This window comes from Vespa velutina, chromosome 2 (assembly GCF_912470025.1).
Source record: "Vespa velutina chromosome 2, iVesVel2.1, whole genome shotgun sequence".
Lineage (NCBI taxonomy): Eukaryota > Metazoa > Arthropoda > Insecta > Hymenoptera > Vespidae > Vespa > Vespa velutina.
This window is the reverse complement of record NC_062189.1, coordinates 6,818,730-6,837,962: the sequence shown is the minus strand read 5'-3', so window position 1 is coordinate 6,837,962 and position 19,233 is coordinate 6,818,730. Positions and strand designations below refer to the sequence as shown.

At 31.8% G+C, this 19,233-nt stretch overlaps 2 protein-coding genes across 2 annotated transcripts in view; one reads left to right on the top strand and one right to left on the bottom strand.

The window, feature by feature from the left end:
- The window catches only part of LOC124957670 (synaptotagmin-10-like), a 32,681-nt gene extending 18,175 nt beyond the window's left edge, over positions 1 to 14,506 (bottom strand). Inside the window, exon 1 of the mRNA XM_047514814.1 lies at positions 13,872 to 14,506. Within this exon, the coding sequence (XP_047370770.1) occupies positions 13,872 to 13,962 (91 nt within the window). The 5' untranslated portion in view covers positions 13,963 to 14,506. The remainder of the gene's footprint in view (positions 1 to 13,871) is intronic.
- Positions 176 to 19,233, top strand: part of LOC124957676 (adenylate kinase 7-like) — a 77,021-nt gene continuing 57,963 nt past the window's right edge. The window contains exons 1-3 of the mRNA XM_047514828.1: positions 176 to 417; positions 976 to 1,115; positions 2,530 to 2,688. Of these exons, the coding sequence (XP_047370784.1) occupies positions 363 to 417; positions 976 to 1,115; positions 2,530 to 2,688 (354 nt within the window). The 5' untranslated portion in view covers positions 176 to 362. The remainder of the gene's footprint in view (positions 418 to 975; positions 1,116 to 2,529; positions 2,689 to 19,233) is intronic.

Here is a 19,233-nt window from a genome sequence, read left to right as displayed (position 1 = left end):
TATCGTTATTTAAAAGAATATTTTTATGAATTACTCGTCGATTTATTCGCTTTAATAACAATTGGACTATTTAATGAAGATATCAAATTAATCATCTTTGAACATTTTTATTTCTTGTTTCATTTTACTTTCATAACATCTATCATTAAATTCACACGTAACAATAACAATAACAACAACAACAATAATAATAATAATAATAATAATAATAATAATAATAATAATAATAATAATAATAATAATAATAATAATAACAACATTCCAGAGAAAGGAATACTGAAGATAATACGCCTCTTCAATTCTTTGATGAAATAGAGATCCATCCGTTGATTATTCCGATCGAAAATGATATTTGTCCTGACATGTTCCCAACAATTTATCAGTGTCTGAAGAAGCTCGGGACACCGAGAAACTACGGTAAGAAAGATAGATAGATAGATAGAGAGAGAAAGAGAGAGAGAGAGAGAGAGAGAGAGAGAGAGAGAGAGAATTTTTTTATTGGATCTATTTTTTTCTCTCCTTAACTTTATTAGTCTGTCTCACTCAATTCTTTTTCTTTTCTCTTTTTTTATTAACCCAACCCGATGGGGTTACAGAATCTTTCAATCCTCAATCATTGTACACGTTACGTAATGGAGATGATAGTTTATAAAAGACCAGAGAAACGTCACATACACCGTTGTTTCAATGTTTCGTAACGCGATATCACTTTGATCGCTCGCTGTGATTTTAATATCTCGTTGTGCACTTTACGCAAAAAGATTTTTTTCAAATCTTTTTCTACGCTCCTGTGCTAATGGATTTATATGGTTCTTTTTTTTTTTCTTTTTTCTTTTTTATTTATTTTATTTTAACATTCATATAATGATGTTACAACGGAAACAATTTGTTCGAGAATGCAGGAAAGAGAAAAATATTATTACGAAAATGGTTCGTTATATGATTTTTGTATATATAATAATTCTTTTTACGAAGATTTAACACCAACAGAAGTGATGGAAGCACAAAAACGTGCGGACGCTAAAAGAAGTGCTGAGGAGGCGGCTTCAAAAATACGAGAGGAACGAGAATTAGAAGAACGTAAGAGAGAACGTGAAAGAAAAATGATGGAGTGGGTTAGTATTTATCATTAAAATCGGATTTTCGTAAGATTAAGCTGTTTCCTCCTGCACAATCAGAAATTTGATTACGGGACCAATCCAAGGCAGAAAAAAAATTTGTTTTATTTTTATCGATATTTCCTTTATTTCTTTTACAAGGGAATAGTATTAACAGTTTTTTTTCTTTTTTTTTTTTTTTTAACAAAAGAACCTGTCATAAATTTTCCTTCGTAAAATCTTTTAGATTTTTCTTCAAATCTAATATCAATAATATTAAAATGTATAGATCAGCTTTGATTATAATACAATTGATTCTCACTGCATGTTCAATATCATATTGATTAAAAATCGAATGATAGGTAATCGTTTTTACACTCGTAATTACATCAGATATATACTTCAACTATACGTGCATCGATTTATTTAATTTATCACCTTGCTTATCGAACATAACAGTAAAATAGACGATGAACCATTTTCATTGTATCGCTATCGTTCTATCATGGTTAATGAAGTCCAACAAGTATCATTTATTCCTGTATGGTAATCGATTAAATCGGTTCAATACGCGTGCCAACGCATAATACTAAAATATTATTAAATCCACCGACACTAATAATCCTCTTGAATTACATGACGAAGCATTTAACATTAATCTCAAGGAAGAAAGGGAAATGATTTTAAATAGAGATTTCTAAAGTATGAATGAGAAAATTAATTTGAACATCACCCTAAGCTCATTGAAATTATTATCGACTAAGGCCGAATAACCTGTCATTTTTATGACGAGTTACTTTTTTCAAGGATTAAAATTAATCGATAAGAGTTCGTTATATTTCATGATGTAGTTGACCGTCTTATCCCTTTCAATTCAGCCGTCTAAGCGAACGTGAATTTCATGGATTATGTTGTCTGTTCATTCAATATGAAGTTCGAAAACTATGATAATTATTCTTAGGGACGTAATGAGTAAGAAAATTGTTATGAGAAAGAGATATTTTGAAAATCGGACCAAAAGAAAGATATACTTGGAGGACTTCGTTTTTGCTATTCTAATCTGCTTCTTGCAAGTTCTTTTTTTTTGTCTGTCTCCAAGAGACTCCTTTGTTGGATTATCCTTCGAAAACCGAAGGATCATCTCTTGTGAAGAATTTTCGTAAACTTCGTAGCTCGGTTGCTTTAATCGTTGACACTAGCCGATGTAAATTTCTTCCCTCCTCCTATCGTTATCGTTTACCTCCTACGACTTTGAAACTAAGAAGTTTGCTCACGTGAAATGATAGAACATCTGCGACGATAACTTTTGAGATCGAATTAATCTTAACGGTCTCACTTTGTCTCAGGTAGAATTCATCATTGTAATTTAATAGGAAAGGAAGAATTTTTCATTAGTTGATTATTTATTAATAATAATTTCATTACCTTTCAGACGGAATTGTTAGAAAAATTGCAAGAAGAGGAAGAAGAAAAGTTTTGTATTATGGGTCAACCGCTTCGACATTATTTAGTTCGATACGTGTTTCCGACATTGACAAAGGGTCTTATAGAAGTTGCAAAATTACGACCAGAAGATCCAGTAGATTTTCTAGTAAGTATAATTGATTAATAATGCAAAATAATATTATTATATTATTTCGAGTTCCTCTGTCGTCTGATTTATCCTTGATTTATTTAGGTACTATGTTCTACTAACATTTTTATTCGCATATATATATATATATATATATGTGTGTGTGTGTGTGTATGTGCATTCATCGATTTGAAAAAAAAAAATTAACAAATTTTAATGAAGCTTTTCTATTTTCGACGTTGTTTTCACGCGTCGGCAAAGTAACAACATAAATTTAAAGAGATAATATCGCGTTTATCAGTTATTATGGTTTATCACGAGCACTTAATCATACTGCATAGTTAATTGCTCGTTTCTGGCGAATCGATGCATCATGTAAACATCCTCGACTCGCCTAGACTAAGTCTCTAATCACAAATAATACTGAGAGTTTCTATTGTTAAAAATATACGGATTAGTATAGTTTGTTTTTCGTTGTGACACGTACATTACATATAGGTTGTTGCAGCGTTCTCTTTTTTCTATTTTTAGTCGTAAATTACAATTGCATTTTACTCCTTTGTCTAATGATAAAGTTAGCGTAGGTGCCTGTTATTTCATATCGTGTTTGTTGTCAACCTGACTTGATGCTTTTCTCTTTTCTTTAAAAAAAAGTAATATTAATATCTGAACTGAATATTTTCTGTTACTCGAAAATTTAATAATAATAATTAATAATTAATAAATATATATCCAAAAAATGAAATAGAAATGGATTATTTTTTTATATTATATCTAAAGTGATCAATTAAAATAAAAGTCTAATTTTTAAATAGAAAATAAAATACTGTAGAACTTAGCGTCGATCGATAAACTGGGTTGTTTCTTCTACGGAACAGATAATTTTTTAGCTCGTATGTTGTTTCTGTGTTATATGGAGTAAACAATACAAGTCTCGATATATAGTGAAGTTCATCAGGTGAAGCTCCCTGTCACAAACAAAATCAATTTCTTTGTGAACGAAAATCGAATCTGCAGTTACTTTCTCTCTCTCTCTCTCTCTTTTTTTTTCTCCCTTTCCCTCATGTTTCTTTTTTGCGATCGTTCATACTTTCCTACTCTCGTGTGATAATGGAATGAAATATTGTCGAAACAATATTCTTATCTATTCTTTCATCGATTTACATTTTGCATATAACGCTATACTGTAAGTTTTAATATACATACGTATAAAAATAAAGGAGTTAACCAAAATGAAAGTTTGAAACAAAATTGAGTGACAGGAAAAAATAATTTAATATACCTTTATGAATATGTAGGCGAAGAAAAACGTCGCAAACTAAATTTTATTTACTTTTATATTCACATATCTCTCTATTCTAATTCTTTCTTTTTCCTGTTTTAACATCTAAACAATTGGGTTAATAGATTAGGTCGATTCTTTTGCAACATTCCTATTATTGTCATTGTGTTATATATATATATATATATATATATATATATATATATATTGACATTGGTAAGAACAAAATAAAAATTTTATTTGACACAAATTGTTGTCAATGAAAACGTAATCATAAATTTATGCGAACGTTCAATGAACCAATAAATTATGGTATTCGTAAAAGTCAAGATGCTTTTTAAAATTCTACGATATTTCATCCTCAATATTTTTCACGATATAAATAGGATACAATAGAATTTTCAGATTACGACGAAATATTCAAAGTTGTGTATGTTTAAATGTCAATGCAATAGGAAAATCAGTAGAATTGTAATATATTGAATGAAGCATCTTATTTAACATCATCATATCGCATACCACCTACGCAGTCACGTGTCATTATCTATATTTTGCCTACATACATACATACAAAAGAACATTCAGCTCGTGTAGCGAGGTATACAAATAACTTGAGAGATGTGTTTGCATATTGTATGCGAGTGGTTGGATACTTGAGTCTAGCTTCTACAGTCAGTCCAATAAAAAGAAAAATTCTTTAACGTAAAAATGTCTTCCCATATTTGATAAATAATTTTTAAACTATTCGTTATTATGACTGATCAGTATCGTGGACCAATATTCAAATTTGTATGTATTCGAATGATATAAAATTGATGGTTTTGTGTGTCAAATAGAACGCATCTATAGAAATGGTAATGCTACACGTCTCATTCATATGCGAAATATTATGTGCAGTCGTTTGTAACAGACGGTACTTCGTCACAAGAGTAATTTCTCTTCTCGTTATAAAGCTGTTCTTGCAGATTTCACACAGAACATACGAATAACATAGGTACGGTGTAGTCTGTGAGAAATCCATACTATAATATTCCATAGTGAATGAACAAGAATCGTATTTGAAATTTTATATGCATAGGCATTAAACTTTCCCTGAATCATCAAATTTTTATCGCTTTTTGAAAATCTTCAAGATATATATTTATATATATATTTATATATATATATATATATATATATATATATATATATGTATATGTGTGTGTGTGTGTGTGTGTGTTTATATGTTGATAAATTATGTAATAAGCAAAATAAAACCTATGAAGAAGGAAAAGCATCGATATATTATTACGAGGAAAAATGTGAAAATGTGAACTGGGAACATCGACCATAAAAGAATAGATTAAAATAAGAATAGTATTGCGTCTGATCAATAACAGACATTTTTCACTGCGACGGAAGAGATGGATTAATCAAAAGCCGCATGCTAGAGGCTGATCATAATGGATTCGTTCTACTGCTGTTGGTAGCATATAAAGTACGTACACTTTTCTTTTTTCCTGGATTTTGTATTTTCTACATATTTTGCATGCGAAATACGAAATTCGACCATTTAAATATTCAATGCGTTCGGAAGTATATCTCGAATGACAAAATAAAAAAATTTGTATATTCGTGAAAAGTTTAACGCAATTAATCATTTCCTGTTCGTTCTCTAAATATTATTTATCGTTTGAAACAGTCAGCAGATATTTTTTCTGACGCCTGGATAAATGTCGTCGGTAGGTCACGTTAAAGAAAAAAGGATGGAAATACATTTTGATATGGGAAGCGAGGACCATTTCGGTAGAAAGGAAATGACGCTAGCAAAGCGTTTGGTTTCACCCGAGGATGTATTACTTTTTCACGAAAACAAGATGAAAATGAAAACATGCTTGAAACTTGTAACATGTTCAGTGAGACAGAAATTCGAACAAATTCAATGTCTCCGGAAAAACATTTCTCGTGTACACGAACGATGTTTTCTGTTCAACAATATTCTTATAAAATCATAAATCGATTAATTTAAATATTTGTTATCTAAAAAACGATACGCGGAAAGTAAAAGCTACGAATGCATTTCCTTATTTCGAAGTACACGTTTCAGTCAAAAAAAAATCATTAAAATCGATCAAATCGATATATAACAGAGCGAGGAAACGATAAAGTTAATAATTGAATCATTGGAAATGAAAAATAAATGAAAACTTGATAGATTGTTTATAAAAAATTCTAAGGATAATTCGTCGTATGCATTTTGTGATTTCATCTGGAAACGAGATATCGTTTGTTTCAGTCTTGAATTAACGATGTTATAAAAAATCTAATCATCGTAACATCACACCAAAGTAGTCTAAACATCCTTATCCATGCTTATAATATAATAACGAGATACGCAAACGTACCATACTTTATTATAATTAATCCTTGTTATTCGTACTATTTAATTTAACCAGTACGTGAGTATTGTTCTGTGGTAATGTGTAAAAAAGAGATACATTATATCAATAGCAGAATTTTTTTCCGAGGAAAAACTAAAAGAAAAATAAACATTATTATTTCACTGATTTATATCTACTAGTGATTTTTGAATTTTTCGAGAGGAAAAGAAGGAAAAAGGAAAAAAGAAAGAAATAGAGAGAGAGAAAGAGACAGAATCTCTTTTCTAGGTCACGCACACACCTTGAACTTCTTAGAATCATTTCAAGATCTTGCAATGTAGAAAATTGACGATCGATGGCAAATGTCGGTTTTCTGGTTTTCTTTCCTCTTTTTACCTCGAAGAGTCCTTCTACGGTTGCCCTTGTATATTTTAAAAAGAAGAGGTCTTATTTCGAAAAAAAAAGACGGCGTTACTCCAGAGAGAATTGATCGTCTTCCAAGATACAGCTATACCTATACACAACAGGTTTTTGCTTCCCTTTTGAAATTCCAATGCTTTCCGAACTTATCTCTTTTTATTATACGGAAATGTTTTGTCCTTTCTTTGATGAAAAGAAAGGAAAAAAAAAGACCTAACCTCCCTCGGCCTTTTCTCTTTTTTTCTCAGTGCGTATACAAATTTAAAAAAAAAAAAGTTATGTTTTTTTATAAAAAACATACTTTTCCTACTATTTTTGTTCCTTTTGTCTTCTTTTTTTTTTTTTTACGAATGTCGTTTAGTGTCCTAAATTCCTTGGCTTTTATTGTTGTAACAATGGAAACGATTCGAGATGATAAACTCTGAACTTTCGTTGACGTATTTTCTTACGTCAACATATACGATGTAACTTAACCGAACAGATTGTATAGCGAATGTGTAACTATTATGGATTTTATCGTAGGTTGAAGAAACACGTCATGTGTTCAAAAATTCATCCTTAGAAAATACCCGAGAGAAAGAGAGAGAGAGAGAGAAAGAGAGAGAGAAAGAGGGAAAGAGGGAAAGAGGGGGAGAGAGTAATCAAAGTTGGATATATTACTTGACAATCAAAGAAAATTGCTCGTTATGACGTAGGGTAATATGAAATGATAATACGATTAGTAAGCGTTGAGAGAAGAACATATTGTGGAATCGGTATTTTTATTGACGTCATTGAAAAATAAGTGAAGGACAAATACTTGGACTTATCTTCGTTCTGACTTGTTCATCGAAAATGATTTTATTTTATGAAGATCGGCTTTTCTCATATAATATAGGTATAGATGTAAGTAGATCGTCATCGTATGCGCTATAAAATAACGATAAAAAAATATCGCGGAAGGTTCGGTTTCACGAGTCAAGTATCGTTTTAGTATAAAACACCGTTCATGTTTGTCTGAAAAGAAAAACAACATGGAAGATCCATTAAGGAAAATAAAGAAGAAAAAAAAAGAAGAAAAAAAAAATAAATCTATTTCAACCATCAAAGAAAATTTATTGTCATTCGTACGTCTCCTTCTATTCTCTACCATTTGAATTTATTCCCGATAAGATTTGTCGTGTTATTAAGAGCAATGTAACAACATGCGACGAATAATATCAAAAAATATCATAAGGATAACTAAACAGACGCAAATTTTCATAGGTTGTTATACCATAACCATGTTAACGGTACATAATTTGCATATTGCATCAAATACCGGTCGGACAAATATTATCGTCAAAGTAGATTTCTTCGAGCGCAAGTGATTTATGTGCGTGATGCTTTCAACGATAATATGGACTTCATTAGATATTGGTACGTTGAGTTACTCTACGGAGGTAACAGTATTGGTTTAGTGTGTCAATATTCATTGGATAGTGACATTAGCTAATGCGATTTATTCTATTTGTATGTAACACATGCGTTAAGTAAATATATTTACTTCGACGATTTACTTATTTAAATTTATCAGTAATTTTTCATTATTATTAATAATAGATTATAATTATCAATTCTATAAATTATTATCATCGTTATCAATAAATTTATATATTACGTCGATAGATTATTTCAAATGTGTTTCAATGAAAATACTTATTATACTTTCATTATCGTCGATTTGAAAGGTTTATACGATAAATTTAACGTTTATTTCGTAATGTTACATAACGTCATTTCATATTTAGTTTATATTCGAAAACTAATTTCCTTATTCTAAAATATTCGATTATAAGACTGGACAAGGCATACTTTTAAAGCATGGATATATATTAAACGATGCGACTGCTCTCAATCCATCAATCGCTCTATTAAGGATAAAGTATCGCTAATAATTGGAAAATATGGATACATTCCCTTCAATCAGTACACGCGACTGGATGTTGCGTCTATAATGTCATTAAAGTTTATCGATCGAAAACATTTAAATTATACCACCTTTTTTGTTTGCTTCTTTTTTATCTTCTTTTTTTTTTTTTTTATCAGCCACTAAATTGCACTCTCGAGAATTCTAATTTCTATTTATTCAACATTCAAACAACTTTCCGATTTTTTTAAGGATCCTTTATCCCTTTATCTCTTATATTTAAATTTATCATTTTATCGTTTATATTTAAATTTGTCGTTCATAATTGTCAAAAAACTTTGACGTGAAAGACAATACGATTTTGAATGGAATAAAAATTACAATTTTAATATATTAGTTTTATATGAAAACAAGAGTTTGTACTTGGATTAGAAAGGATCGATATAACGTATTTACATACAGGGTGTTCTCTTTGAATCGTAATTGTTCGTTTTCACTTGGAAAATAACGCAAATATTAATTAATTTGTATAAATACACGACCAAGGTCTGTCGAAGATGCAAGAGCATTCGAATATTAACGAATGGAGCTAATCCTTGATAAAAAAAAAAAAAAAGAAAAATAAAAATAAAAGAAAAAAAAATTAAAAACATGGGCAAAAATATGGAAATTTTATACCATTACCTTTGACTCTAACAAAAATCTGATACACGCAGATTCGAAGTATCTCCATATTGGTAGTCCGATACATTAATCTAAAATTTACCACCTTATATAACCTCGAAGCTTTTCGAAGCATGGAAGTGAAACATTTTGAGCATCGTCGAATATCGGCCAACCGGAGAAGAATATTCTTTTTTTTTTATTTCAAACAAAGAGAAAAGAACAGTAGAGGATATACATATAACTAAATTGATAGGAAAGAGAAGGAAATAAAGGAAGAGAGAGAGAGAGAGGAAGAAAGAGAAAGAGAAGAAGACAGAGAGAAAAAGAGAAAGAGAGGGAGAGAGAGAAAGAGAGGGAGAGAGAGAGAGAGAGAGAGAGAGAAAGAAGTAGAATAAATAAAGGCAAGGAAAATAGGTCGGCCCGTGTTGAAGACTATGAAGAACCGACCTATTTTATAAATGGACTACGCGGTCATCTCAACGGCATTGCGTTGTTTCCTTGACGACATTTCAATCGTGACGTATCTTTGAAAGCGAATATCTTCGAATATTTATATATATATATATATATATATATATATATATATATATATATATACGTATTTCTATCAGTTCATCGTACTATTGTGTGTGGGCGAATATCTTACGCGATTATTTCCTGCTGGTTGTTTTGTTCCTCCATTATTTTTCCTTTTCATTTCGCTTTCCTTCCTTTATTTCTTTCAATTTCGATTTCTTTTCTTACTTCCTTTTGATGAAAAGGTATCGTTATTAAAGCGTCATTATATCAAAAGCCTACGTATTTCTTAATTATTCATTGTCTTTCCTCGCAAACGGCATATAAAACAGTTACAAACACCTAGTTACCTTTTCTTTTCTTTTATTCCTTTCTTCTCTCTCTCTCTTATTCTTTATGAAAGCTTTCTTTATCCAGAGATATTAAATTTTTTTGGATAAAAAAATTCATATGTGTTACTGAGTAATTTATTTCTTCTGATGAGATATTTTTGGAAAAAATATTAAAAACATAGAATGACTTAGTACGTACAACCAGTTCATGTTTTTTTACTCAACTGCGAATTTACTCTACTTTGTTTATTTCTTTTCTTTCTCTTCATTTTTAAAAAGATATAAAGGTACTTAAAGATACCGAAATTCCTTCATTACTTTTATTTTCCTCCCTAACTTTTCTCTCTCTCTCTCTCTCTCTCTCTCTCTCTCTCTATCTCTCTTTCCCTCTCTTTTCCAGTAATCATGTATCTTTTTTATCTTTCTTAATCTTCTCTATATAAATAAAATATTTAAAGATAAAGATCATGTTTGTATTCATCCTATTCTTCTAATATCTTTATCTTATTCTAGTCCGATCATATCCCGACTGTAACTACTTATGCACCGATTTTCTCTCACAATAGGCCGAGTACTTGTTTAAAGAAAATCCCGAGGGAAAAATGTTTCAGCCCGATCACACTGAAACTATAAGCATGATCCTAGAAAATATGAATAAACTACAAGAAGATATATTTTTAAAAGAAGATGTGCTCGACGATATTACTATAAGAATTCTAAGCGATAGCTCCAAAGTCGATATCCCGCCATCATTCCACTTGCTCAGGAAAGAGGACTCCAGCGACATTTGCCCATTTACGACGCCCAAAGAGCTATCCTCTATTTACGAAGACAGATCCGAGAGAGAAGAAGATTTCCCAATCAGCCGAGATAATGAAAGTAATTGATAACATTTCAAATAGTCCGCGACGAATTATCACTTTCTTTTTTCTTTTCTCTTTTCTCTTTTCTTTTTTTTTTTCGCTATATTATTTCATGTCAACATGTTCATGTCAATACAATATTTGCCTCGTCGATATTGTATTATTCCATTAAATTGAATAATGAATGACTTTCTATTCCACATCTATTCGATCAGTGTCCCTCCAAACTTCCTGAGTAGTTCATAATAAATGCAAGAATGTTAAGCTGCACACGATATGAACTGCATTAATCGATCAAACCGCATAAACGAGATCCGTTCGGATGTTAACGGATTATTGAAGCTTCGCTAAATGCAACCTATTAATTGTCATATCCTTCCGTATTCTGAAATCATCGTCGCTTAACTCTATCGAATATCATATCAAAACATTTTACACATCTTTATCGATTGTTCGTTGATGATTATAAAATTCCTTTAAAATTTTAATAGGCAATATAGTACCATACCATTAGTACTAACACATAATTTATAGTAATAATGTCAACCAGTGTGACATTGTATTATATTTCTCATTGATTATTTCAATCCATACGGAATTTCAATTCAAATGAAATTCATAGTAATGTGAATATCTATTATATAAAGGATGGCTTAAAAATCCTCATAATGAGAATCGATAAATAGGATTAAGTGACATTTATCAAGCATCGAGTATCGAGTATTAACGGGGATTGTAAATAATCAATAGGAAATTATTCATCTGTTAATCATGATTATCTCGAAAGGAAAGTATTTTTTCTACTTTTCTCGCAAGAGGTAGGAGTTCTTTTTTAAAATTTTTTATATGACTAAAATTTATTGTCCAGGAAAATATGTCTCCTAACTTCGCAATATTCTTCTTAAAGTTTTCTCTTGGTAAAGATATAACGGCAAGTTCAATGGCGCATCGAGTTTATCCTTCGAGAGGTAACTTTTATACATGTTTTTAAAATGTATAAAAATAAATTTTAAATGTATATCAAGAGATCCGGTATCTTAAGATGACTTGCCTATTTTCGAATTATCCAAACTTGTGATGTAAAATGGAATCATTTATCCCATATAGCACAATATATCAGATCATAATTTATATTAATTATTAAAGAAACATTTTGTTAATTGTCATCTCATCGATACGTTTACAATAAATTATATCATTAATTTTTAATCAAATTAATGAAAAAATTTTTTATCATAATTATGATATTATGATATCATAATTAATTAATTTTTTTATCATAATTAACAAATTAATAATTATTGCAGGGTCGTTTTCCATGATAATATCTCGCAGGATCTCAAATTGTTAAATAACAACGTATCTAATTATATTCAAAAATGGTTTCTTCCATCTATTTATATCAATTTTATTAATAAGTAGCACACGAAAGGCATGTGCTTGAAATTCGTCGTCTCCCGAGCGTAGCATAAGTTTTCTGTCGAACTGTCGATAGTCGAGGCCAAGGACGAGGATTCCACATTGTTCTGCGTCTTTAATATGAAGTTAGCGTGCACCGTTTTCCGCGAAGCCTTATAAATTCTCATTCGCTTTTAATATCCCAACCTTCCACTTTTTCTCTCTCTCTCTCTCTCTCTCTTTCTTTTTTCTCTTATTCCTCGTTTTATAAAACCAATCGGAAAGGAGTGTCCCAGTTATGCAACACGTAGTTCGATAAATACAATGTTCTCATAAAATTTCGTAAACAATTTTCATAATGTATCGAAACGCAGAATGTAAACTTTTATTTTCAGAATTTACATACGTTTATATTATAAGAATTAATTCGAATAAAAATGTTCGTTTTCAAATAAACGAAAATCATACATCGTATTATTGTTAAATGTTCATTTAGTGATAATACTATACCCATCGCTCTAATTCTCTTTAATTAAACGCATCTAACTAGGACGTCAAAACGAATCGCTCTTTCAAGGGCGTAATCAATAAATACCCACGTACCACCTCCCCATTGCTCGTAACCGCAAGCGTATTCGAGGTACCAACTAAAACGATCGTTTCGATTTAAGTACTCTTGACCCTGAATATAAAGCTTATTTGTAATCTTCTAATGGTTTACGTTTAAACTGAGTATAATCCTTTCAGAAGAATTTCGACGTTCGTTTATCGATTTTCCAATGCACCGATCGAACGGGATTTAAAATTGTAAATAATAAGACTGAAATCTTGAAAAATCTTGAAATATCTCATCTGTGTATAAAATAATTACATTTTTATAAGTATTAAGTCTTTCATCGTCAGCAATTATTAAACTTTTAACAAGATTTTCTATCTATTTCATGATTTTTGTTACAAAAATTCATTTTATGATAATTGTATTAATTTCAAAGAAGAATTTTGTTATGTGTATGATATTCGTCGAAATGAAAACAATCATTACGTATCAGTTATCATTACAATGAATGAATATATTAACGAGTAATAAATAAGTATTTTATAATGTTTATTGTCATCGTAATCAACAGAAAAAAGCATTCACGGAAAGATCTTCATAGTTTTCATATACTTGTTTCTAATAGACATTAATTGATTGTGAAGTAAAAAGAAAAAAAGAAAACAATCATGTGTATGAAAGTAAAGTAAAACTCGGACGATCGTCTTTCGCGCACTGTTGCTATATCTGTATCTCCAAACACCTGTTAGATGGTCAGATACTTGCGCGCCGAATAGAATCGTGGTTAAAGCACAGCCATTGAAAGGTAATTAACATCGTCATCGCGAATTCGAAAATAAAATAATCGTCCGTTGTAATATTTGAAGATACATTGATATATAATAAAAGAGAAAAGAAAAGAAAAAAAAATCATAACTCACCAGTATGTCCTTGCAAGGAATAATTAGCTTCTTCGCTAGGTACGACTGTCTCTTCTAGTATACTCTCGGATGCCGTTTTGACGATTCCCATTTCTCACGAAAAGAATAAAAAGAATTCTAACAACGTGAGATACTCGAATGATAATACTTGACAGCGAACAAAAAATATATTATAAGAAAAACCGAAGGACGAGATTTTTCTTCCAGATCGAAATTCTTTTTCCACGGTTTCGCTCTCGCTCTCTTTCGATCGTGCCGCACTGTCTGGCTTTGACGGAATGCTCGGCGCCGTTTTGTCCACCTATATTCCGTCTGCGTTCGCGCCTGCGTCTACACCCCCAAACCCCGACACAGTCGTAACAGCACGAGGAGAGCAAGGTAAACCCCTAGGCCAGGGTGAACAGGCTAGTATGTAGACTAATGACGGTGTTGGTGCTGGTGCTGGTGCTAGTGCTGGTGCTGGTGTTGATGCTGGTGCTGGTACTGGTGCTGTTGCTGGTGCTGTTGCTGCTGCTGCTGCTGCTGCTGCTTCAGCTGCTATTACTTTTAGTAGTTGTAGTAGTGGTAGTGGTGATGCTAGTGGAGGGTATTTGTGTCTGTGGACTGGCTTTGCCCTCTCCCTTTTCTCTCCCACTTATTCTCTCCTAGCTCACCAGACGTACCTACTACACCTCCTCTATCCTTCTCTTCCCTAAGTGCTGTCTATATGCGTGTCTAGCTTGCGTCTCTGTGTGAGTACACTGCTTTCGTCGTCGCTGCTGATGCTGCCGCTGTAGCTGCTTGGGCGGGGTAGGACAAGTATAGCACAGGGGCAATGTCGACCAACTGGGTCTCGGTGAAGGTCTCGGCTGCTTATTCGTGCCTGATAATATTACACTCTCTTCTCTCTTCTCTCTTCTCTCTCTCTCTTTCTCTCTTTCTCTCTCTCTCTCTCCCTCGATATATATATATATATATATATATATATATATATATATTTATTTGCTTTTTCGTTTCATCTGTTATGTTTCAATATATATAGGTATATATCGATAGATTTATTCGGATCTTTCGATATCAATTCATGTTTATAAAATTACAATTTCATTTTCAAAGATAGATTTTTTTATTATGTTAAGTAAAGTATGTAAAAACATAAGCTTTAACTTTTTATGAATATTCTTTATTTACCTTTTTACAATATATTTTTATTTTATTTCAATTCTAAATATATTATAATATTCAAGAAAAATACAAAGAACAGAGTAATATTCTCTATAAATAGTCTTCAAGTCTCATTTTCCTGATAGTATCAACGAGCTTTCCGAGACAATATAGATATTAATACGCAAACCTGATTAGACTGAAGTAGTTTCAAAGAGTCAAAACACATGTATCTTTAATTTTTAATATTAGTATCCTTGTCTCTCTGTTTTTAATATTCACGCAGTTTTAACGATACTTTTGTGACTTCTTATTAAAAACGAAGTAAAATGAAAATAAAATTAAAAGACATTTGTCGTCTTTCTTTTCCGTTAATAGCAACTAAAATATAGTTCTATCGTTTTCGCCTTTTCGAAATCAAACGCCTACAAGAAGAAAATATTTATTTTTTCGTTAAAGGAAAGTACCTTAGATGGAAACGTTTGCAAAAACGTGGAGAAAGGAGATAAGAGAATTCGCTCGATTTAAGTTCCTTTATCGTTGCCTAGAGTACTTAGGTATGCGTTTAAGGGTCAAGGTATACCATTTAAGATTGCTTCATTTCTTTTTTTAATAATTATTTAAAACGCTCGTTAATTTTTAAAGATATAAATACTATCTTTTCTCGAATAAAGGGGTAGATTTAAAATTATATGAGAAATCTATCTGTCTGATCAATGCATCACAACTTATGCAAAAGCGTAAAAAATTCTTGTATAATCCGTAGGACGTTCCATAGGACGTTCCTTTATAATGGTTTCAAAAACAACCGTTCTAAATTAATCGCCTCGCCCTCAGTTTATCTCTTACCCTACATCATTATGTGAACGCCATGCGTGAACAAAAATAATTCTAGGGAAAATTTAACGACGGCAATCGATTGATCGATATACGAACATTTATTTCTAAATAACTTCTCTTTCTGAAGATAAAAGAGAGATGAAAAGTAAAACAAAAAAAAAAACAAAAAAAGAAAAAAAAGGAAAGAGATAAGTACAAAAAAGTATGAAGGAATTCGAATAAAAGTTTCGACGATTCCCGCTTCCGGTCAATATCGACTCGCCGGGGTAAAAGTCACGTGGCATCCTCCCCCAGAGCTGGCGCGATACTTGTTGCACGCGACGTCCTCGCACGAACAGGAGAGCTTTGCTATTTTAGTGTAACGATTCCTATCGTGCTTCGTATCAAGCGATTCTATTTCGTATACGGTATTGGATCGTATCGCTGTGTGTCTTTCTTCTCTCTCTCTCTCTCTCTCTCTCTCTCTCTCTCTCTCTCTCTCTCTCTAGCTTTTATCCTCACTTCTTCACTCACTCGCTCTTTTTCTTTCTTTATAAAGGATCTTCGTCGATAGTAGGAGGATAAACACACTCCTAAGCTATACGACGAGGGTGCAAATTTCAAGGACTCCATCGACCCGTGCGAGGTTCATTCAAGGTCGATGCTTCTCCTTCGACCTGTAGAGCAGCCACGCTCCACCCATGTCTTTCCAAGAAAAGAAATTTCTCTCTTTTTCTTTTCTTTTCCTGTAATACCTACTTTCATCCTATTATTTGAATATACATATTTATTCATATATGTTAACATAATTAGATTACGCTTGGAATATTATAATTTATTTTCATCAACATGCATACCTATCATATATATATATATATATATATATATATATATATATATATATACATATATATATAAATAGATTTTATTTAATTAAATAACAACTATAATCAAAGGTTAAAAATTTCGAGTTTATCCCGTTATCCTACCGCACAGATACGCATCTTGGCAACGCATGCACCTGGATTTCCGTCGAGTTTTCCAGGTGCTACGCTTTCACAGTCCGCATAGTGGCCGTGCGCGCTATCGATCGATCCGAGTTCATTATATGCGAATACGGTGCTCCCTTGGGAACTTTTTCTGCCTTGGAATATCCGTGACATAACCTGGGATAGTGTTCCGGGGACACTGCGCGTATGTCGGCACATGCGCGATCGTTTAACGGATGCCTCCTCAAACTGTTGCAATTAAGAAATCAACGATAATAATTATTCCTTAGAAAGATGAGGAATAGAAAAATAATATAATTTGTGGTACAATCCGATTTATCGAAACTGATTGTCATCAAGGTCAGGTTGTGAAATTTTTAGAAAGACGAAAAAAAAAGGAAAAGAAAAATAATAAAAGAAAAAAAAATCAGCCGAGAAAAGGGAAAAATGTTGAAATTTTTTCTTGCATCTAATGTTTTTTTTTTTTTCAATCTTTCATGATGAAACTGCGAGACACGGATCTATAATAAAAATCTTCGAAGTAAATTGTAAAGGTGAACAATAGGAAATCAATCAAGTACTAAGTTAATGAACTCGGATAACTACTTTATACTTATTTTCAAACTTTATCCCGACGAAGTGTAAATTTCGTGGAAATTGACGTCTACATTGGAATAAGTGAAGCGTTTGAAATTATTTAATGAGAGATATTCCATTCTTGATCGATCAAGAAGAGAACAATGAGAAAGAGATTTTGAGATAGTCCATGTGTAAACATCGAATATCGATCGATATTCGCATCTATACTCTTGACGTGTTATTCTCCATTAACTCTATACCCTTTGCTTTCGGAAGAGAGCTTTAAAAAAAAAAAAAAAAAAAGATTCCCTGAAAATGAGATTGCTGCGAACATACTACTGAATTTGTATGATCTTTTCCCAAGAGGTAGTCAATTTATTCGATAGAAAAAAAAATCTTCAGCGACGTTTCGCTCCTATTAAATTGACATTCTCGTATACAGAATTAAAATACTTTTCAAAGTTTATTTATTGCTTAATATCGATTCTCGGAATATACGATTTTTTCGATGCGATGTCTCGAAGTGTTCGATTAAAAATAAAAATGGATGATGATCGACTGCTAGAAAAAGTAACTACTTTAAAGGAGCTCATTCTAATGAATAAAAAAAGATTTGCATGTGCGTGAAGCATTGGCTGGCTCGATATAATTGAGATAGCCAGGTCGCAGACTGTCAAGGTTACAGGAGCCGGAGCTTCTGACGGCATAGGAGCAGCACGTTATCGATTTAACTTGTTGCATACGTAAACAAAGCTTTCTTCGTCAGTGCGTCGCATGACTACGTACCTGTCGTATAAATACGCCAACAGAGAGCAAAAGAGAGAGAGAGAGAGAGAGAGAGAGAGAGAGCCAGAGAAGATTGTCAAGTGTTGGATGTTATTACCATAATTAAAATCTCATGTAGGATCGATTATTTTCGAGATTCGAAGTGACGTGTTCACATCATGTTCGAATGAACAGTTATTTGTGAAAGCAATTTCGCTAATTACAATGGCTACTTCGGTCAATCGATCTCCAACGATCGTAAAACGATTATTGGTTGTTCCCTTTGAAAGAATCTCTTTACGATCTTCGACCTATTATACCTAATCATTTTAACGACAAAGAAACAAAAATACTTTCGTTACGGTTCTACTCGAGCGAAGACAGCGTTATAACCGGTGAGGCGTGAAAGTTTCGTTTCGAATGATTGAGATAAACAATGGAACGCAGAAATTTCTTCCCGATCTAAGCATGAGAAAAGTTTTAGAAAAAGTTTTTGCGTTGGAATGAAGGTTGCGTTTGTGCTATTTGTAATAATGGAAACTGAAACGCGATAAAAGATATTATATAATACTGCAAAAAAAAAAAAGGAAAATTGAATGAATGAAAAAAAGAAGTAAAAGAGAAGAAAAGTCCATAACTCGATTATATTCATAATTTAATAACGATATATTTTAATACACTTATTTATTCGTATTAGAAAAAGTATTATAATGATAATAATCATAATCGTTTAGTTTCATACTTACGATCGGAATCGCCCATAAGAGACAAAATATATGGCAGCGAATATCCTACACGACACTTAAGTTATGCTCTACTTACCTTAACGCCCTTGAGGACTCGTTAGAGAAGAACTAATTGAAATTAATTTCACTGAATAGAAATCACCACGTGATTTTCTATTACGGATAATGCACACCATGTATGCCATCGATTTTGTTAGTTATTCGTAAACTGAAGATAATGAAGAATAACTATCAATCACTTTGACGACAATTAAAATTATTATTTATAGGTATCGATGAACGTACGTTCAAGAAAAAAAATTATTTTATCAATGCGAGTAA